Source organism: Accipiter gentilis, chromosome 34, assembly GCF_929443795.1.
Source record: "Accipiter gentilis chromosome 34, bAccGen1.1, whole genome shotgun sequence".
Lineage (NCBI taxonomy): Eukaryota > Metazoa > Chordata > Aves > Accipitriformes > Accipitridae > Astur > Astur gentilis.
This window is the reverse complement of record NC_064913.1, coordinates 5522835-5545487: the sequence shown is the minus strand read 5'-3', so window position 1 is coordinate 5545487 and position 22653 is coordinate 5522835. Positions and strand designations below refer to the sequence as shown.

Sequence of the window (22653 nt, the reverse complement as noted above, 5' to 3'; positions counted from 1 at the left end):
GCGAAGAAAAGGAGCGAAGCGGCCCCGCGCGGGCGGGAGCTCCGTCCCGCGCCCCGCTGCCGCGCGCCTCCTGCCCGGCGCTCTGATTGGCCGGCCGCTCGGCCGGGGCTCCCCGGCGGGCAGCATCTGATTGGCCGGATTGTAAAGCGATGTCTGTAGGGCGCCTGGCGGGAGCGGTAAGAGTCCCCCTCCCCTCCCGTCCGTCCGTCCGTCCGTCCGCCCGCCGGGCCGCCCGCCGAGGTGAGGGCGCGGAGCCTCCCGCCGCCGCAGGGGCCGGGGCGGCCTGCCCCCCCCCCCCCCCCGCCGCCTCCTCCTCCTCGGGAGCCTAGCCCCGAGCTGCCGCGCTCCCCTCACGTCCCGCCGGGGAGGGGAGAGCGCTGCCCCGGGGCGGGAGCGGCTCGTCTTTAAGGGCCGGGCTAAAAGGGGGTTTTCTCGCTTTGCAGATGGAGGTGAGCGTCCTGACCCTGAGGGACCTGGCGAGCGGCCGGCCGGGGCGGAGGGGCCGCGCTGAGGCGGCCCAGAAGGTGAGCGGGGAGGGCGGGCGGGGGGTACTGGCCCCCTCAAACGTTAATCCGGTTCTCCCGGTGCGGAGCACCGCGCGGGTCCGGGGGCAGCGGGAAGATCGGGGGGGTGGGGGGCAGCCAGGACCGCAGAGGGTTTGCCCCCCCCCCCCCCCCCCTTCCCGCCGGGTGGAGGCTGTTGGGGTGCGGAACCCTGGCCCGGGGGATTGGGGGGCTTGGAGGCGGGCTGGGCCGGCGTGTGCCCCCCGGATCGTGTCCCTCTCAGTCCCCATGGCAGCGTTTGGGGGGCTGCCCATGGGAACAGGGCAACTGGTCTGTCCAGCAGCATCTTACCTGTCGGTACCTGGAGCACAGGGGTGTCCGATGCTACCCTTACGATAAAAAGACAGTGTCCGACGCTACCCTTAAGATAAAAAGACAATCTACTAGAAGAACTGTGAGTCACGCCACCGGTGTCAGTAAGTGAAGTGCTTACACTCTGGCATAATTCTCAGAGAAACAGTTTTTAGCTTTCGCTTAACGAGCAAAAGTCCCTAGGCGATGTCGAGCATCCCAGCGGCTACCATTGGGTAAAGTGGAGAAGGCTTTTGTACAGACTCACTGTTCAAAAGCTAAGCAACACCAGGCTTGACGTGATGTGAGAATAGTATAATCGTGTTATTTAGCAGCAGTCTGAGTGTGCTGATGCACATGTCCACTATGCTTGCCTTCTGGCCTGGAAAAGTATGCCTGTAACCGTACCCCGGTGTTCCCAGGTCAAGAGGCTAGGCAGTGCCACTCAGCAAGGAACAAGCTTATCTTTCCTCTCCTGCCTCACCAGCCAGGAGACAGGATACCTAGCCTCAGGCAAGCCTTGCTCAGTAATGTCTCCTGAACTAGACCCAGTTCATGACCTGCTGTCCATGCTCAACCTGAGTCCTCTAAAGAGCACATAGTTCTTCTCAGACTCAGTTCCTATTATCTCAGATATTTGTTTCAGTTCTGCTGACACACTAAGTTCATTGAGCCAGTCTTTCCTGTCCTCTTGTACTTGGTAAGCCATCTCTGCTTGGATGAAGGCAAATCTTGTACTTCTACCAGCTGTACTTGCGGTTTTGTGCAATACAGCTAGGAGTCCATAGAGCATTGCAGCTACTGAAAAAAAAAAAGGAAGAGAGGGTAAAAGCATTTCTTAGCTTAGTTGGCAATTATGACATTCAAGAAATGAAGATCTGAAAGGTTGGTAGTAGACATGTACTTCTTGTGTAGTGCCACCACTTTTTTCATTGTGATATTTGCACAAACATGAAAATTTGAGGTAGTGGTACAGCAGGTTGCTTCAGCTGCCTTCACTGCAGTTCCATTAGCACCGGCCGTAGTGAACAGGAACTTGAGGGGAAGGTAGACTTTCTCCATTACAGATGAAGTGTTGATTCACTGCCAGATGTGAAATTGCAAGAATATATTGAGTGCCAACAGTATATGAACATATATTCTGAGAAGTACCATGGCCTCTAAATTGACCCCTATTTATCACAGTGGAGTTAGTTACAACTGGCTAACCGTTAATTGTAAAAAGAGATATATTTATTACATCCTTTTGGGTAATTCATAGGTGAATGTATGCAGAAGCCTTCACCGTCAGTGCTCAGAGCACAATGCTTTCAATGTGCCAAATTCATTTCCAGTTTGAATGCTACAGAACTGCTCCTGGTAAAAGCCAGCCCCAGTTGTTACTTGAAGTTCTTCTGTCTACCTAGGCTGATATTTGGAATCACCTATTTAAATATCTATATCAGCTAGTGATAGCTGAATTGCTCCAAATAAACAGCAAAACTTAACTTGGGACAGTTCTTACAGCAGACCAACAGTAACATAATGTTTTCCTCCAGACTGTAGTCCGTTTCAGAATTGGACTTCTTGCAGCACAAAATAAAATACATAATAACCATATCTGGCCTTAAAGTTGCCATGTTAGATTTTTAAAACTCATTTTGAAAAAAATGTTAGTCTGAGCAAGAAGACCTGCTCAGATTGAGACCAACACCAAAAAAGCCACAGCTAGGCTGAAGAATAAACAACTTCAAGCCTGATTTATAGTTTAAAATCAGTTTGCTGTGGTTCTGAAGGCTTCACTCCCAATTCCAGCAAGTTATAAGCTTTGCTAGCTTTCTGATGATAATTTGTCTGCTTTCTCTCTCTCACTTCACTCAAGGTGCATGCAACCATTTCAAGGGACTAAATTTAGAAACCACTGAGCAATATTAGCTAGAGTTCCAAAAAAACCACAGTATCCTGTTTGTAGGGTATTAAGGAGAATTAAGTGATAGCTGGACTATCTAAGATCGTTGATCTCCCCGGGCAAAAAGCAACAGTGCAACTTTCTGCATGGGCCTTTCTGGAAGTCCTGCTCTGTGCCAGGTTTAGGATACCTGGACCTCAATTATTTGATATCCTGCAAAGAAAGCCAGTATGGCATCCTATCTACTTCATTCCTTTAATCTTCATTAGCTATTTGGACTAACAGGCAAGAGGGAAGTAGTGTCTCTTGTTGCTCAGAAACGGATATCTCGGCTCAAGGATACCATTGATGCTTTTTTTCAGACAGTCCCTTGAAATTAGTTGGTCTGTGGTGATAATTCTTGCAGTAAAAGGAAGGAGAAAAATTGGACCTGAAGGTGAAATATGAAAAAAGTTTGAATGCAGCTAGGGACTGGAGGGACTTGAGCTTCATTCAAAGAATGATAAAAATCAGCTGATGTATTAGACTTTTCTGTCTAGCAGCTCTTAGCCGTAGTCAAGGAATGCAGTTATGGAGATTTTCTTCATTGTTTTGAGCAGCAGACAGTGCACATGCAAAGCTTGCTTCACTTGCACGTGAAGTCACATCCACTTTAGTTTGACATTTTATGACAGTCTGAGCTGCATCCCCAGCATGGCATTTCACTGGGGACTTTTCAAGCAGAACACCCTGTTTTGCTAAGTGTAATGTGACCAATGAATTATTTCAGTTTTGATCCAATTTGGTAATTTATGTTTGTGTAATAACAGTCAGAGTTTAAAAGCCTGATAGGCCATAAGTTTGACTGGTTGACCACAGGTTCTGTAATTCAGGGCGGTATCTCATACACACTACCTCCAGTACGCTAGCATGTAGAGTATTTTACCACTTCCAACAAAGGCAGAAGAACTGTGCTAAATATAGCTATGAGTGCCAAGGCATGAGTCACTACAATTACCTTTGTAAGAACAATGAAATTGATTGCTGGACTGTTTTCTTTCCTGTTGTGTCTAAAGAACTTTTTGTTTTTAATAGGAAAATATATTTGATCGATCCAGGATGGCACCAAAGACTCCCATTAAGAATGAACCAGTTGATTTATCAAAGCAAAAAAACTGCACCCCGGAAAGAAATCCGATTACACCTGTTAAGCTCATCGACAGACCTCAGCCTGATCCCTGGACTCCCACTGCTAACCTGAAGATGCTTGTTAGTGCTGCTAGCCCTGACATGAGGGACAGGGAAAAGAAGAAAGAGCTCTTCAGACCCATAGAAAACAGTGAGCAGAGTGACACACCTGATTCATTACAGGTGAGACTCAGAACATGGTTAACTTATGTTCAGTTAGGACTCGGACCTTCCTTAAGTTGTGCCTCAGTTTTCTTCCAACTGGTCCTTTGCTCCTTATGGAAAACTGCAGAATTGTAAAACATTCCCAAGGACAGTTGCCTACACAGCACTGACTGAGTAGCAGAACTTTCAAAGACTAAAAGTAACTGTCTTACTAGCAACTGACCTGAGACCCCTCAACAGCCTGAATATTACTTAAAAGGACAGTGAAGGAAGTAGAGCTTAAATGTGTCATTTTTCCCAATTTAATTACTTCTGATGCTATTTTCTGAACTGCATTAGAAAGAAAATTGCCAGATCATTATGACAGGCAGCATTTTCAAAAGCAATTCAACAATGAAAGGGCATATTTTTCTGTATACTTTTGAAATCCTATACCTTGTCCACAACAGCCCATCAGAGCGGTCAGTTGAAACCTTTCTCCCTCTTTCCACCTCAGCCGCCGAGCTAGTAGTCAGACAACATGCTCAAGTGTTAGGAAGACTTACTTGCCAATGCTCAGGCAATGTGGGGGCTGATCCCCGTCCTTGCTTTAGGAAGCGGAGAGGATGATGTCAGGATGTAATAAGTATCGTTACAGTTTTCCTCCTTCAGACTTTTTGTTGTTGTTGTTCCAACCACTGCTTTCCCTCTTCTGGATTATTTCTTATAGAATATCCTTCCTTGGTGACATCAGTGAGAAGAAGATAGTTCTGGGTTCCTCCTACTGAGAAGCATCATTTGATAGGTGCAGGTCACTCTACAAGTGTAGATTTTACAGCATCTACAGTGATGGTAGTCTGAAGAATTCTCCAGCTTAGATAGTCATAAAGGAACAAACAGTTTTCTAAAGATAATTCCTAACATTGCTTCCAGTAAGTAAAAAATAGTCAATGTTAAATGTTAGTTCATTACCACTCCAAGCCTGCTAAGATCATATCACATTTTTGGGGTGGCTACTATAAAGAGTTCAAATATCTTCTAGTTAATAAAACTTATACTTAATACTTTTCTCCACACAGAAAGTTAACTTACAAAAGATGTAAAAGTGTTACTGTAAGAATACTGCTATTTGCATACCATATAAAACACAAAGAATTCAATCAGAGCAACAGCCTGCCACAGGGTCACTTAGTCACAACCAGCAAAGGACAGTTAAGATCTCATAAGCAAGGAAACGTGGGTTTCAACAGCTGCCACCACTCTCAGCTTTTCTTTGCCAGAGGGCAAGATTATATTTTTTTCCCTCCTTTTTTTGACACAGAAGCAAAACCCCAAAGATACCAGTGCAGGAAAAAAACCTTCCTCATTCTTATTTTGTAATAAATAAACATACCTCTTCATACATTCTTGCCATCACAGTTTTATTATTTTCTTTTTCCCCTGCAGGGACAGAAAGACCATATTCAGGTCATCCTACAGAGTTCACTTAAGCTAACAGCTTGACTGAGGTTAAGGTTCAGAGACTGGGTGGTGCCTTTTATAGTTTCTTAGCATCGTCCCCCTCCATCCCCAACTCCCAGTTTCTTAAAGTTTTAGAGGCACTGTAAAGGGCAGTAAAATCTCTTGAAAGAGGTGTTGCAGGAACTCTTTGATGGCTTGTATATCTTCTGGTTTATTAGATCCAGAGGTGTTTGAGGGAATATTCCGTCTCCTTTCAAAAAGAAGTATTTCTGCCAAGTAGGATCTTACCATCTGCTAGTCTTGGGTGGTTGGTCTTACTGTTTTGTTTCCTTATGCATAACCATTATTGTATGATCTCGCAGATAAGAGTTTTTCTGTGTGGTTAACTAAAAAGAGCTTGCAAGCAAAAGTGTGTCACCCAAGTACTCTGGTGCTTGCAAGGAGTCCATGTTTTTTTTTCCTCATTAGAAAGTCTGAGCTTAAATATTGCTAACATTTGACATATGCCTCACTTGGCTATGCCTTGCTTCTAAACCTCTGCACTAAAGGGTTAACATTTATTTTTTAACAGTATGATATGGTAGATGACTGCACGGTTGATGAATTTGAGAAGCAGAGGCCCAGCAGAAAACAGAAAAGCTTAGGACTCTTGTGCCAAAAGTTTCTAGCTCGCTATCCAAGTTATCCATTGTCAACTGAAAAAACTACTATTTCTTTGGATGAAGTGGCTTCAATTCTTGGTATGTATACCTGCAAAAATGGGGTAACTGATCACCTGTAGTAACCCAACAGGAGGGCCTTCAAAAGATCATCCTTCTTACAGAATACATTCGCGGTCTGCCTTTCCCTGGGTCTGGATGTTCTTCTGATCATACTAATCAAGAGTTGGAAATGCCTAATATTCCTAAGTGTCTTTACTGCTTGATAGTGCTACCATTTTGAAATCTACTTTCTGACTTTTTACTAGACAGATCTGTCTGTTTATCAACTCTGTTGCTTTCTTAAATTTTCAATTTGCTGAACGCTGAAGGAGTTATGAGTTACAAACCCTCTGAAGGAGGACTTACAAACAACAAATTTTGTCAAAATGGAATGTCTGGGGAAACAATTGCAAACTAGTAGGTGTAGGAAATCAGTTGGGTTCACTGCCTGACTTCAGTAATGTGCCTGACATTATATCTTCCAAGATCTCATGGTTCATCAAGGTTATATTAGCTTTAAATATTGTCTTGCGAGGGGAGGTTACCAGGAGACCTGCAAGAGTAGAATGAGAAAATGCGTTATATTGAGGTGGCAAGAAGGTATTGAGTAGGCTATTTGCTGGGTCTGCTGTTAGGTTAGGTCTTAGCTAAAAGATTAATGAAAAATCTGAGAGAAGTATTAAAACTTGTGAGAGAGGACTCAGCGAGGTCACACCAATAACAAAAAGATCCAGGTCCTTGGAGAGGTTGTCTCTTAGCTAGGAAGGGCTTTACAAAATTAGACTTAAACTAAATAAATATTGTATCTACTTTTAGAACTCAGGTATTTTACAGAAAAGAGGTAGCAAAAATGAAATGTGTCTGTTTTCGAAAGAAAGAGAACAGAAGAGTGATGTCCTCTGTGACTCTGGTAAGAAAGTCCTTGAAATATTCATTTATTTGCTTTGATAATGGGAAGTGGAAATAGGAGACAATTCAGATGAAGTAAATAGTTAAATAAATTACTTTTTAAACAAATTGTTCTTTTAGATTTTGCAGTTACTCCTTTCTGTGTTTGCATGTGATGCTTGTGCTCCAACCCTGTACAGCTGAACATGAGTAGAGCTTTATTCTGTGTTGGGAGTGGCGTTACCTTGCTGTCCTAAATACTAGAAACTTTCTTTTAAAACTTACTGTTGGGGATTTTACCTCCCAGAAGGGGGTGCATTTGTTCTTGTCTCTTTGGTTTTCACTTCCTTGCTTGCCTCTATCCAGTTGCTTCAGGGACCACTAAATTTTTCACTGATGATATTGCTGCTCTCTGTGTAACTAATGACGGTTGCAGTACAGCTTCTGCTACTAATGTATATTGCTTTGTTCACTGAAGACCTATGGAAAGACCACAAAGGGGGCTATGCTGCTGGTGCCTGACAGACACCAGGATATGTGTAGCACTCTTGTTTTTCTGGTGTATGTTTCACTCGAAGATCTCTACACGCTTGGAAATACTCGTTAATTGTTTATCCCAATATCCGTTTGAGGCTGGTAGGTATTATCCATATTCTCCAGATGGGTAAACAGATGCATCAAGGCCTTGCCTTCCACAGGGAAGTCTTTCAAAACCTTTCCCCTTGGCTAGCACTTGTTCTGCTCAGCTGATGTTAACTGTTATGGGATTTTTGGTGCAGATGATCTCATCAGTGTATAGTGCACTGTGTTACATATAACAGCCATGCTTCAAACAGTGCTGGACATGAGCACTTGGGACAGTGAGCAGAGCCACCAGCCTGTTCATATTCAGTCCCCAACCTTGCTCATGTCAGTCAGGCTGAACCCAAGCTGGACATATTTCATAGATTTCCTGTTGGTGCAGACCCAGCCAGCAAAAAGGACTCGCTTCTGCTGCATTTGGGAACAGTGGGTCTCATTCTCCACTGCTTTGCACCTTGTGAATCCTTTGATGCTCCTTTGCTTGGTACCTGCTTAGCAAGTAATTGTGCCATGGGAAATGCAGGTGGAGGACCATGCTCCCACTGGTTCCCGTGTGAGTGGGCTTTTGTGTCTACCCTGTGTCAGTGCCAGGCTCAGACCCTTTTCGGCCCTCTGTTACACACGAGCTTGTGTACAGGTATGTGTCTGAGCTCTGAAGCCCTCTGACAAGAAGGGCCAAAGTGCTTTTAAAACCTCAGGGCAGTCTGGGTAGGTCTGAGTGAGTGGGGCTTGGCAGACTGCAATCAGTTCTTCTAAACACAGTGTAGATGCTTTAAGCTGAAGCTATGGCTGGGCTGGCAGTTAAGAAAACAGACAAAGATTATCACATGATGGGGCTGGCCATACATAAGTCAGTTCTTAATTGTGAAAATTTGGATGGATCTAATGTAATGTGTCCAGATGAACAGTGAAAAATGCGTTGTGAACACTCAGTATTAGAGAACAGCCTAGCCTGTTCTCTGTTCTGCTTCTGCTGAAGAGCACATTAAAACTAGAGGAGCATCTATGTCTTTCTTATTTCCCCCTCTTAAAACAGGAGTTGAGCGGAGACGAATTTACGATATAGTGAACGTCTTGGAGTCATTGCACTTGGTTAGCCGTGTGGCCAAGAACCAGTACTGTTGGCATGGCCGGCACAACCTCAGTCAAACTCTGAAAACACTTCAGGAAGCAGGAGAGCTGCAGTATGGAGAGCTAATGACCTTCTTCCAGCACAAGGAGCTGGACTTGGAGTACAAATTTGGAGAACGGAAAAAGGAAACTATTCCAGATTCTCAAGACAGACCATTACTGGACTTTTCAGAACCAGATTGCACCTCTGGTAAGATTACTGATGTGTGTGATGTGATACACAGACACAGGTCTCTTTCTCCAGTTTACTATGTGACTTTTCCCCTTGCTTTGCTTTTAAATTAAATAATAAAAAATAATTCTTTTCAAAAAGCTGCTGAATTTACCACGGAGTTGACAGAATCCTTCCTTCTATCCTGTCCCTAGCATAGTTCTCAGGATGGATTTTTCCCTCTGTCCTACAGACTGGCAGGAACTTATGCCAGACACTTCAGTTCTTCATTTCTCACCTGTATCTGACAGTAAATGCTTTATCCTGACAGAAGGCGCCATCTTCCATTTGTCTAGTCTTTGCATGCTGCCCATGTAATACAGTGTTTTAAGTTACAAAGTCCTTTGGAGTCACAAAATTATAGTGGCACAAAACTGTGTAATGTAACGTAGAATCAGCTTTGGAATCTGACTTTCTAAGAGCTATTTCTCCAAGCTTTAATTTTTATTGCCTTTTGAAGAGAGACTTCTCTTTGCATTACTCAGTTATTTGCTGCCTTTCAAAAGATTTGTGCTTCCTGACAAGGAAATACTTTACCCCTTTTGCGTGTGAGAAACCTACTTGCTAGTTTTCTGGCTGTGGTGGATGACATATGCTAAGAGGCTTGGGTATTATTTGTAACACAGCATCTGCAAACAGCAGAAAGGACAAGTCGTTGCGGATTATGAGCCAAAAGTTTGTCATGCTGTTCCTTGTCTCCAAGACCAAGATAGTCACTCTGGACATCGCAGCAAAGATACTGATAGAAGAGACCCAGGATACAGTGGATCACAGCAAATTTAAAAGTAAGCTGGCTATTGGAAAGCAAATCAATCAGTCAGTGAGTAAAGAAAACGGGCATGTTTGGACTGACACCAGTAGGTAACAGCAGGAGCAGGTCAGGAATCTTTTGCTGAAATACGGTTTGGTTTTTCTTTTTTTTAATTGTAAATGCCAGTTTGTGAAAACAGAGCTTAGGGTGGGGAAGAGTCAGTTTGACTATTATCTCCAAGTTTTAGATTCAGAATGAAGAAAAATCTTTTTTTTTTTTTTTTTTTTTGAATTTTTTTCCTACTTTAACCCTGTTTCCTGTACCATTCTGAATGACATTTCAAAACTTACTGAAATGAAACATGTTGTTTAATTTAATGGAATTCATTTTCTTCTTTGCAGAAATGTGTTACTTCTCCTTTTTACACCAGAAATCTTTCACAGCTGGATGGCACAGTTTGCTTTTCAGTTAGCGTGGATTATTACTTTGATCCCTTGGACAACATGGAAAAACTCAGCATTAGTAAATAATTCTTCTAAAATAAAGACTTTTATTTTAAGTCTTTAAAGTACTTTTAAAATAAAGTACTTGCACTTCAGTCTTAAAATTCTCTGCCAAATACCAGGAGGGATGTAAGGAGTTTAGCTAGACAATCTGTGGGTATCATATTCAGCTCAAGCATATCATTTGCCGGAGTCACAGAGATTTTTCTGAGACTGTTACATTTTTAGATGATAAGTATGGGTCCTCTTGTGATCAGCTGTGCACTCATGTGCCTCTTGCCCCCATGTGCTTGTCTTTACCTCATGTGGAGGTAGCTGCCCTTTCTGGGCAAGCTCATGATGTAATCACTCCCTAACCCTTTTCCATCAAAATTAGGTAAGGGAGCTTGAAGCTGAGCAGCTAAGATGGGTAAGAACCTAAGATACAAAGAAGCAGTGACAAGCAGATGGGAGCTGGCATGGCAGGCTTCACAGGAGGTGGCTTAAGTCCATCCTAATTTGATTTTACCCACCTCATCTATGAAAGCTGTGGTGATATCCTGGAATGAAATTACTGTGTAAATATGTACTGTGTGCATTGTAAACATGACTGTCTTGACTATTTCTGCCCTTTCTTGTTAGCAAAGGTACGAAGACTGTATGATATCGCCAATGTTCTCACCAGCCTAGGCTTGATCAAGAAAGTTCATGTCACAGAGGAACGAGGACGCAAACCAGCCTTCAAGTGGATTGGGCCTGTGGAGTTCCCTGGAAAGACCGGTAAGTTGTGTAGCTTGCATCTCTTTTCTTTTTGGTTTGACAGTCACTTACCAAGTGGTTAAAGGTTGTTTTCTGTGTGTAAAGAATGGCTTAGCATTCATTGTCCGCCCTGTGATTAATAACTGCTGGCCAGCTCCACATTTGCCCTTGTTAGACTTTACGTTCAAGGACTGGAGCTGTGGACAGATGTTGAAAGATACTGTGTCTTGCTGATATTTTTACACCGACTTACATAACCATATGAATAACTATATGAATTATAGAACAACGGCAGATAATGCCTACATCTTCAAATCTGGGTCCACAGCTTTTCTGGGTTGCAAAATCACAGTAATTCTGTCATAATCAGACAGTGAATTATTTTTTTTGTAAGTGGACTTACCAAGGTAGAGCAGGGCTGTTTCTTGCATGTGTCCTCTCACACAAAAGGTTTGTCTGCAAAGAAGGAGGCGGTAGGCCAAAGCATCTCTGTAAGCTGCTGATTCTGGGCTAGAAGCCAGAGCAAAAGGAAGCCCTTTGGTAATATATTTGGGTCAAGCCAGTGCCAGGACCAAGTAGAAGTGAAGGATAGTATTAATGCCATCTTAGTACCTTTTCTCCTGGCTACGCACACTAGAGTGCAGCTGCTGCTGCAGCTGCCATGGAATGGAAAGGAGGGAAGCCCTTATCTTGTCTACCGCTGCTTACTGAGCTTAGGTCTGCTTCAGTGTTGTGGGGTGTGAGATGATATAGAGGTTACCTCCTCTCATGGCCAAGTTCAGTAACATGGCAGAAGCCTAAATGATGAGCTGTGTTCCCTGAAGGACTGTTGTACAAAATTATGTTCTTACAGATGAGCCGAGAGGGCATAGCCCAACATCTGATCCTCTGCCAGGGACACAGAGAGGAGCCTGTGCGCCGTATCAGATCTGTGCTACTGGAAAACAAAGATTTACACGTCACGCTTCATTTAACGGTGCACAGCCTTGTGAAGGGACCAGAAGGAAAGTCAGTTCTGAGCCCAACAGCCCACATCAAGAGAGGCAAGGTAACTACTAATGAAGCACGTTCTTTTGTATCCTGCTAGATCTGCCCAATTGTGGGCCCACTAATTTAAGGCACTTGATAGTAGGGTGAATCAGCCTAATTAAATATGTGAATTACCCTTGGGAGGTGCCGATATTTCTACTGTCCATGTGGGAGACATGAGACTTCTGAGAAGTCACGGGAAGTATGACACTTCTGTTTTGTCATGTGCTTTGGCCTCCAGTCAAGCACCTAAATTTAGATGAGATGAATCTGGGTCATACTGCCTTGAACCTGCAGTTTGTTTTCTGGTAAATGTTTCTGTTCTCCACTAACTGCAACTATACTACAGTTTCTTCTGTGCAAATTTGGTATAGATAAAAGAAAGATTCTTTAGCCACAAAAGCTTGCTTTATTTTATGGTTCCTAATATAGTGGAATTTACTGTAACAATCTAATGGATAGCTGTTAAAAAAGATAAAGCAATTACAGGGCTTTGCACAGTTCCCTCTCATAGGAAATGATGATTTGGAGCACCTCTCCAGTGGGACTGAGAGTTCTGAGTGTCTTGCAGATTCTGGCTCTAGGTGATTAGTGGATGTTATAAAAATGTGCCAGGATAGAAAAATTATACCAATTATTTTATATGGCCAGTATCAAAATACGCTTGGTAAACCTACCTGTTATTAATTGAATGCTCCTTTGTTCTTTCAGCCTGTATTGTGAATTCAGATGAATATTGCTCCAAAATGATAAATCTAGCAGCTGTCTGCAGGCAGAAAATAGAGGAAGATAGTAGGTAGGTTGGTCTTAACTCTGTCCAGTTCCAGCTTCGTGCTTGTCATGTTTAGTTCAAGGCTAGATTCCATTGATGAGACTGAGATAGAAAATTGCTGCAGAGTCTCATTATTACTATTTTAATGCTGATAGGTCTCAGCGTGGCTTGCTTTTTTTTTTTTTCATGGCCAATTTGTACCCACCTGTACTTGTACCACTGTTGTCCTTTAAATCATGATTCCATGGAAAAGCCTCTCTGTTGTATCAGTGAGTCTTCTCTACACCCATGCTAGTTTGAATTCATTTGTGAATGATTGACTCTAGTCAAGTGCAACTGAAAGCATTATTGTTCTGCCAAAAACCTGATAAGTCTGTTTCTGTGCAATTAGAAATAATAAAAGGTGATCCTCCTTGTAAACTGTGTAGAAGTAGTGGTTTGGGGGGGTAGAATTTTTCCACATTTATGTGCAACAATGTACCTGTTTGCTTTTAAGCATAAAATAGGGGTTTTGGACTAAATGTTTTTCCTCTTTTCATTACTTTTTTTTTTTTTTTCAGGAATAAAGCTTGTGCCACAGAAATTATATTCAATTCAGCAAGGAAGCCAAGCATAACCTCACCTCTCTCCCTTCTTCCAGTTCCGGGGGACTCTGATTTTTGTGTTAACCCTTTGCCTCAGGCAGTTTTCCCTGTGGTTCAGGCAGATGTGCCAAACCTGTCGCTGCCAAATGGGATCAACAGCCAAGCTCTACATCCTTGCACACCAGCAGCCTCCAAAACAGAAAATGGAAAACCTACCCTGCTCCCCAACCAACCCTTCTTGTGCTTCCCATCTTCATCCCTTTTTATGTTGTGTGGCGGTCTTCAGGAAAATAACTTGAGGGAGACCCTGCCCACTGCAGGAGACGTGGGAAACAGGAGTGCAGAAGCTCAGACCGCTGTACCTCCAGCTGCCTGCCAGAAACGCAGCTCCCACAAGTGTGCGCCGCCCTCTGCACCTGTAGATGATGAAGAGCCAGCTGCTAAAAAGCAGACCATGGAACAGAGTGATGTGCCCCTCTCACTTGTAGTACCCAAGGTAAAGAAGTGAATTTCATTATCACTTAGGCTTCCTGTTAGGGAGGAAAGACTTTTACCCAAGATAGTGTTTTCAGAAGCAAAAAATTCACTACACCACTCCTGTTACAGGTACAGATACAATGCTGCCTCTCACATATTAATAAAATTGTAAGGGTGCTGTGCCAGGAAGTATAGGCATTAACTGGGAGATGTTTTCACATTACCAGGGGAAAATGGACTGCGATTGCTTTGCATAGTGAAGTGATGGTCAGCTGTTCTTTGTAATCAGTGTCCTCATCATTGCCTTCAACAAAACAGCCTGCCAGAGGGGAAGAAATCAATGTGACCATTACTCCTCATCTTCCCCTGTTAGCTTGGGCTTTTCCTGACAGCAGCAGCATTGCTTACTCCACCAAGCTACAGAAAATGTGATTTGTACTTCCCCCCTACTCTCCAGCTTGAGTCCCTCCCTCTCATGCCCAGTGTTGCCCACAGCAGGCTGGTGAGAGAGGAGAGGGTGGTGAAGGTAAAGTGCATCTATAGCACAGGTTTTTTTAACTACCGAAAATGGGGGTCAGGCTCAAGGTCCTGTCAGGTGGTTTTCCTTATCAATAAAGAGAAATGAATCCCCAAACTCAGGTATTTCTTATCTAGTGTCTCCAAGTACTGAAAGTGAACTACAGCACAGGGCTTAGGCATCGCTAATATTGTTCTTCAAACCTCAAATAAAATTTTTAACTTGGTGACTTGCTAATGAGTTTCGTGCTGCCCTTTTGCATAGATGCACATTTTACTCTGTAGCTGAGGAAACTGCATGAGAGACATCGTACTGTGTCATTTCAGTTTGGACTCATCATTTCCTCTTTTTGTTTTTGCTTAGAAGCCTTTTGAGTCACCCAAGGCAGAATCTACCCCAGGAAGTGGCTGTACATCTGCTGAACATCTAGAAGCTTTTCATCTTGACCACGCAAGTCCTGCTGTTCCAGAGGCTGCACACAAGGAGTCTACTAAGCCTTTAGATTCTCAGGAGCAAGAGAAATGGTCTCAGAATAAAGACCCTGATGAGCCCTCTCCAGGAAAAGAGCACATCTCTAAAGAAAATGCCAATCAACCTTTCCTACCACAGTATCTTTTTGTTCAGCCTACTGCTGGTAAGGAGAGCCATGAGATCTAGAGGCACTCAAACTTCAGCATCAGTTCACTGATCTGTTCAAATAGGGAGACCTACAGATAGGTGAATAAGTCTATATTTGGCACAAAAACTGTCAGCAGTTCTCTGTAGTAGTTTAATAGCTCTGAACTCTCTTGACTCCAGATGAACTGTTGCTTCCGTGAAAATACAGGCATTTTTCTGAGGTACTCAAACATTAATAGAGATGAACAATGTGGTGCTTGCATGCTTGAATTATGTGCAGCAAAAAAGACACCTATCCAGCATTCAAAACTTGAAGGAGCTGGAAGTCTAGGTTTGGCAGTAAGGCAGCCAGAATACCGCAACAGCATCCCCCTGAATGGGTGAATTTAGTCATCTATGAACTTTGTACTGTCTTGTCACATGCATCATCAGGATAGCCCCAGAAAAACTGAGGCACTGGGAGTGTAGCCAGGCCTGTTCGTATTACACGATAGGGATGGGGAAGAAGTAGCTGAAAATACTACAAGAGGATTTCATGTCCGCTGTTTTCCATGCCTGTGTTTGTGTGGAGTGGAAGAGTGTTTTGTGGGAACAGGATACATGTGGCAGATTTCCACGACTACTGCTTTAGTATTTGATTCACTTGTGGCACAGAGTGAGGCCTATGGGATTTCACTTATAGGATGGAGACACTCAGTTTGAAAATGTTGAACCTGTTGTACTGCAAGGTCAGACAAACTGGGAACTGGAGCAGCTTCTGTTTCAAAACAGTATTTCAGCCACTTTCAGGAAAATTAGTGCCTTTGGGGTATATCTTTGTGGGTGTTTTCCTTTTTTAAAATTTTTTTTTTTTCTTATTAAAAGCAATGCATATGTTGTCATATAACGGAGGATGTGATTCCTGTTAGTGAAAGAATTGTTTAGTCAAGATGTTGCTTGTAACTGAAGTTAGAAGCAGAAAACAGCAAGGTGTGTGTTTGGTGCTTGATATGAACAAAGTAAATGGTTGCAGATATAGTGAACAGGCAGTAGGGGGGGAGATGGAGGAAGGTAAGGAAAGGGAGCTTGACAGAAGAGTCACGGGTTTGTGACAGTTTTCTTCTTTTTGTCACAGTTTTCTTCCTGGGCAGCCTGTCTATTTCTTTGGTGTCATCTCTCTTTCCTGTTCTAGACAAAGTTATAATAGCTTAATTCCAATTTGTCAACTGTATTAATGCCTTGCTTTTTTTCTCTTTGGTTTAGGATTAAGCAGTTTTAATTTCTTGCTCTCTGCAAACCAAGCCCCTGGTGCTATCAGCCTGGCTGCGAGCCAGTTACCTTCTCTGAGCGTCCCATGTGTTGTGGTGCCGTCAGCAGCCTTGGCTTCCTTCCCTCTCGTCTGTTCTCCCACAATCACCGGTCCTCTTTCCCCAGTTCCCGATGGCTCCTTCTCAGCTGCCACCTCCATGAATTTCAGTATGTCTGGCTTGGCATCAACAACGCCTGTTTTCATAGGCACCACGGCCGTGGTTACCCCCAAGGTCTCACCCGTGCCTTTGGTGGATCCCCAGCAACCAGCTCACCCCACTCTGCACCTGAGTCCTGTGCTTGCAAGGTCTTGTGGTGCTGTTAAACTGGACTCCCCCGTGTGTATGGGGCATCCAGTGACCCTTCTGAAGCTCCAGCAGGTAAGAGTCAAAGCTGGTTGAGTGACGATGAAACAGCGGTGCCAGGTCACTGGGCCTGAAGGCAGCTTGTGCTGCAGGCTAGTGCTGGTGTGTCAGAGTGGTAAGCTGGCACCCTGGGAGCTGGTGTCTTCCACTTAGTTTCCATGTCCATCTGTAGTAGTGGTGGGGCTTGGGACAGTGTTAAAGATATAGCCCAGCATAGCACATCCAGCCCTGAATGGTGAAGTGGTGAGTTTTAAAAATCTTACAAGAATTTTAAAAATCATTAAAAACTTAATCTTTAAAAATCTTATAGGAATAGAGAAAAAAATGAGTTACAGGGTTTTTTCCCTAGAAATCCGAGTCAATATTTTTTCCCATTTGACGCTATCATTGTAAGTGGGTTATGCAATGGCTACAAAAACACATTAGGTGGACAGGAGGATGGATTGTCATAATTCAGGAGTCAAGTGGCTGCAACAGTTCTTAGGTTGTAGTGTCCTGGGTTACTTCCTCACCCCATTCTGATCTCTGTTCAGCATCAGAACTGGGGGAAAACAATTCTTGTGGGTTTTGTTGGTCTTCTTTATAAAGATTATTTTTAAAAAATCTACCATAGAAACAGAATTTGTGAGTTAGAGAAAAAGAGAAATTTAGAAGTGAAGGACTCATTTTTTTGAAGTACAATGAGTGACATGAAACAGGCGTGTCACACTGCGTTACCTGGGGCTTTACAACTATTAACAATGATAGTTTGGCACTGCTTTAGCTTATATTCTTAAGTCTGTGATTTGTTTTTCTATTGTCTAATGCAGTGACTAATAGATTGAACTTTTGGAAGCTTTATGAATGTTACTTTATATTTCTCTTGTTCGAGCTTTAGAAAAAGTCTGCAATAGAGACTGGTTGGCAGCCAATCTTATTACGGATACTAACATTAGAGGTTACGGTACAGTGACACTCACAACAGAAGTGGCCAGGGCTTAGGAGACTAATTTTAGATCTGTTTTGATGCTAACAAATAAAGAAAGCAAGTAAAACACCGAGGAAGGGAAAGAGACATTTAAGCTAAAGGACAAGATTGGCATAAGAATGAATGAGTGTGAACTAGTCATGAATACATTTAAGTTGGAAATGAGATAGAGGCCTTCAGCTTCCAGCAATGATGTACTGGCAGACAGCTCCAGAACAGAAAGAGGCAAAGCCTGTAGCTTTTCATGTGGAGCTTCTGCAAGGATGTGTGATGTGGTTCCCGATAGTGGCAGGGTACAGGGCTTAGTGTCTACAAGCTGTCTTCTGTTTGCATGCTTGCATGTAGACTTTGAGAACACCCTCCTGAATCACTTTGGTTTTGTTTCACAAATAGCCTTCGTCAACTCCCCTCACTCCCAAGAGCATTCGTCCTGCACATCATGAGGCATTTTTCAAAACTCCTGGAAGTCTTGGAGACCCTGTTGCATGGAAGAAAAATGAAGGCAACCAGACCAGAAATGCCAGCTCTGTGCAGAGGAGACTCGAAATCTCTAGTACCAGCCCTGACTAACTCCACTCATTGCAAAGGGTGGGCAGATTGTCTTAGGCCCCTGTATCAATTACAAGAGAACAATCTCTTACATGACAAGAGGAGTACATCAGAATGTCATCCCTTTTGGCATGCTTCCCCGCTATCTATTTACCCACTGGTTCTGTTAACCACATTCTTCACAAATCATCCTTGATACTGAAAACCTTTTACTGAATTGTTCCTTCAGTACTGATTTGAATTCAGATGCTGTCCTTCACACAGCCTTTTGGGTATCAAATTGTATTTGTGGTTTTAATTTGGAAAACTCTCTTTATTGCTGTGAGGAGATGCAAACAGATTTTCTTGGAGTCCCCAGGGGTTCTTTTTTCATGGTTTTAAGTGAGATGTCTAGCACTTATCTGGGGTAAGCATTTTTTTTGCATGTACTCTACTTACCCTGAGTAAATCTGTGGTGAAAATTATAAACTTTTCCAGTTGTGAGAGCAACTGCTTCCTTTGTTCCAATCTGTCAAATCCTGCCTCTGCAGTGCAGCCTTTTGCTATTGCTATTTATTTTGTACATCGGAGTGGGTTTTAGTGCAAAAAAAGTTTTTTTGCAGCTTCAGAATAACAGATTTTCTCAGGGTAGGATTACTTGAATGTCAGTTGGTGGTTGTACAATTTGCCCAGCACTTGTTATTAGAAAAACCTAATAATAACACAGTATGATTGAATGTATACATGTGAAAAATATTAAGACCAAAATAACTGTGAATGTTAACATTTTTATAATTGTGTTAATGAACTACTTATTCCTTGGTTGGTTGTTTTTTTCTTTCCCTCTGAGCAAAATGTACAAGTTAGATGTAAAGAATACAAAACCTGATTCCTTAAATAAGTTTGACAAAGTAATTTGAGAGTGATAAGCCACTGAGAGGTCTGTGCTAAGACTTCATCTCCCATTTAAATATATAGTCTAGTCTTTGTGACCAAGGAATACTAGTAAGTCATTAACCACAGGATTAGATTCAGTCTTACCTGAGTCTACTTAAGTGCCTATTTAGTGGTTTACTTAAGTCTACTTAAGGGGTATGTACTTAAGTGCCTAACTCTTCACTTGCAAGAATTTCATAACTAGTTAATAGCGCATTTGAGCATACTTGGAAGACAAGGGAGATCTTATCTTTTGGCATGTTATCTATCTAAACCATAAAAAAGAAGCTGAAAAGAGCAGGAGCCGTGAATATTGGAAGTGGGAAAAAAAATAATCTGTATTCCTTAAGAGAAGATAAAGAAGAAGAAAAGTCTAACGGTTAACATTCAGAGTTCTCAAATAATGCATGGTGCTATTAATAACACAGGACATAATTTTAAGAGTTAATGCTCTTATGCTTGGGTATGTTTTCACTGGTGTAGCAATCTGCAATTAAATTCATGCCATTTCCTGTTTAAAAGACAGAAAGTGTTGCTGGTGACATCATGTTACTCTGGACTTCTAGTAAACATAAGGCCAGCATTATCAGCTCTTCTCATTGGTACTGGTACTGGTTTTCCAAGGGTAGATACACTGTCGGATGTGCTACTTCATTGGTTGAGGGAAGCTAGGACTTTGGGGGTTGGGGATTTGATGAGGTTTTTTATTTTTATAATGAAATGTATTATGGAAATGGAGTTTAAGAAAGAATTTTAGTGAAGCTGGGAGTTTGAGTAATGTGGCCTTATCTTAGAATAGACCAATAACAGCCTTATAAGGAGGGCTGGTTAGCCCTTGTTGAAAGAAAATCTATAGTAGAATTATCATAGGAAATTTCATGGGTGGTAAAGAGAAATCTTCAGACTGCTAAATTTTAAGGTGTTGTTTGTTTTTTTTAAATTACACTACAGTTGTGAAAGTTTACAGTTTTTGCTTCTGAATTATTTCTTCTTATAAGCCCACTTAAATTAATTTCACTTTGAAAAGCAATGTGTAATTGGCATGGTGCTGCCCCTGCACTTCCACTAGTGTGCATTTGTTGCTGTTGGGGTTGGAAACAGGCTGCTAGGGTTCAGGATGACGTGGTTGATGTTGATTCTCCAAATCTTGTCTTTTCCCCTCTAGTACAGTGCAGCCTTTTAGTGAAATGGCAGCTGGGAGCAGACAGGAGGATCAGAGCTGGTATTGGCTCTTTGCTCCAGTTGAAGCATCATCACAAAAATTGCCTTGCTTTGTCAGTAATGTTATTCTGTGCCATAACTAACCTAACTATACTTGAAAATGCAGGGAGTGAAAATGGATCTTCAGTTTCCCATTTCTGCTTCCACTTTTGAGTTTCCATACAGCAGGTCTAGAAATGAGGATCGACTCCCTCAGGATCAAAGCAGTTCGATGGGTCACGGTTGCAAAAGCGGATTTGGGCCTGGGAGAAGAAGGGGGTTGATATGCTGTCTTGTTTTTGTCAATGCAAACTTCCCACTAAAATAGGAGTGGGACCACCGAAGCAGTTGGGCGGCAAAGGGATCAATGCTACTTGCAGTACCTGAGCTGCTGAACTAGACCAGTGAGGAGGAAGGGTTGGTTGTCAGGAGGGAATGAGTTTACCTTTCCTATCTTTGCCTTCACTGAAAGCTAAGAACTAAAATAAACTAGGAACAACTCATCAGCAAAGTAGCTTTGGAAAAGCAGAATTTGTATTTGCACTGAGGTGAAGTGCGTACCCGGGATGTTCTGCAGGGTTTGTGAAACCTTTCTGTCCCAAGACCATTGCTGAGGAGGGTGAGTGTATAACTTATACTTGAATCTACCTGCCACGTTTACATTTCTGATTGTCTTTTGTAAATTGGTGCTATTTCTGTATTTAAAAAGCTGTATTTTTAATGTAAAGCTGCTTCCAGTTTGTATCTTTGCACTGCTAGTTTAATATAGATATTAATTTTATTGCTGTTTATAACTGTTATTCAGTGATTAGACGTCCTGCTTTTCCTGCTCTCTAGCCATCTTTTTAGCTGTCTGCATATAGCTTTACTCCAATCACACTGTTTGGTTGAATATTTTTTTTTATACTATCTCTTAGCAAAATATGAAACTTTTACAGAATAAAAATGGAATTAAAACCGAGGCTGAGGCTGTGATTTCAGTATGGAGAGCACCCTTGAAAAGAAATATCCATCCACCGCACATCCAGGTGAGCAGTCCCTGTTGGATCTGAGCACTGAATAAGCAGCAGAGGATGACAGCTCACCCCAGCGGCTCTCGCCTCCGGCTGTTTTACGCAGCACAGACACATTTCCCACTCCAGCTGTTGCAGGCACAAGGACCAGTGCAATACAAACTGGCTCTTAAAAGTCCTGGAGCTGGCCAGGACGACACCCGATGGCCCTGACCCAAAACCATGCAAGGTGATCCCCAGCCCTGCCACCGTGGGGGCCCGTCCTACCACCACCATGGGGCTGCCCTGTGACCCCACAGCCGTCCCTCCTGGTTTTCCACAGGATGGCAGCAATCCCTGCCCAACAACCGGCCGCAGATACCCAAGAGTGAGGCAGGCCCTGATGCAGAGGCTGGTTTCCCACAAGCAGAAGGCGGCGTTGGCTTCTGCGTGTTTATTAACCACCAACTGCTTGTAAAAAACCAGAAGTGGAGAATGCAGCCATAGCCCTGTTTCCCTTTCTCTTCCCCTTCCCTAATCACACACACACATAAGATAGCTTGACCCAAACCTGAGTTTGCTCCCATTAAAATAAATAGCAAGTTCACCATTGATATCGGCAGGCCCAGTATTCCCCCCTCCCTGGAATTAGAGATGTGGGTTAATGTCCCATGTCACCAACAACGGCTGCCTGTGAGTTGCAACTGGCCGAGTTCCTCAAAACTCATTTCTAACAGGAAAACTCAGCAGCTCGCTCAATATTGTTTGGGGTTTTTTTTGACCTGTGACTCCACCAATAAAAATTTTCCCTTTCAACTGGCAGAGGAAGGATGACAAGTTTAATAAGATTAACTGCGGTATAAGAAGCACTATCAAGCCCTAACCCTGCTCCAGCTCCACCGGCAGGACCATGGCCACCGTTTCCTTATGGAGGAGGAGGGCTGTAGCTTCTAGCAGTTCTCGTCCTCACTGGTACACTTAAACCTCCCCCTTCTGAAGTGAAAAAAATAATTAGAGGGGATTATCAAACTCCCTCTGATTTGGTTCTCTCTATAGAAAGGGAAAATTAGAAGCAGTGCCATTGTGGATGAACATCTTAGTGCTCCACAGCACTGGGCAGCCCAGAGCCAGCTGGGAGACAAAAATAACCCCCTGATGCTGGAAGGTGTTGAATTCTGCTAGCAAACCCAGCCAGAGGCAGAAGCAAGAGGGAAGTCTCCAACGGCAAAGCAGAGCCTGCTCCCACCACGTCCAGGAAAGCAGGTATTCACCAGCCCTCTTGCTCAACAAGGAGGATTTCCTGAGAGGTGCTTGGGTCATGGCAATGCTTTCTCCTTCCAGCCCAGGGAGTTCCTGAGCAAG

At 43.1% G+C, this 22653-nt stretch overlaps 1 protein-coding gene across 1 annotated transcript; it reads left to right on the top strand.

The window, feature by feature from the left end:
* The first annotated feature begins 202 nt into the window (after positions 1-202).
* E2F7 (E2F transcription factor 7) lies at positions 203-18238 on the top strand. The gene is made up of 13 exons (XM_049792085.1): positions 203-240; positions 444-524; positions 3817-4092; positions 6086-6254; positions 8722-9006; positions 9654-9812; positions 10903-11040; positions 11873-12067; positions 12760-12844; positions 13381-13900; positions 14762-15032; positions 16259-16683; positions 18029-18238. Exons 2-13 carry the CDS (start codon positions 444-446, stop codon positions 18203-18205), a joined length of 2781 nt encoding a protein of 926 aa, XP_049648042.1. The 5' UTR covers positions 203-240; the 3' UTR covers positions 18206-18238.
* The last annotated feature ends 4415 nt before the right edge of the window (positions 18239-22653 follow it).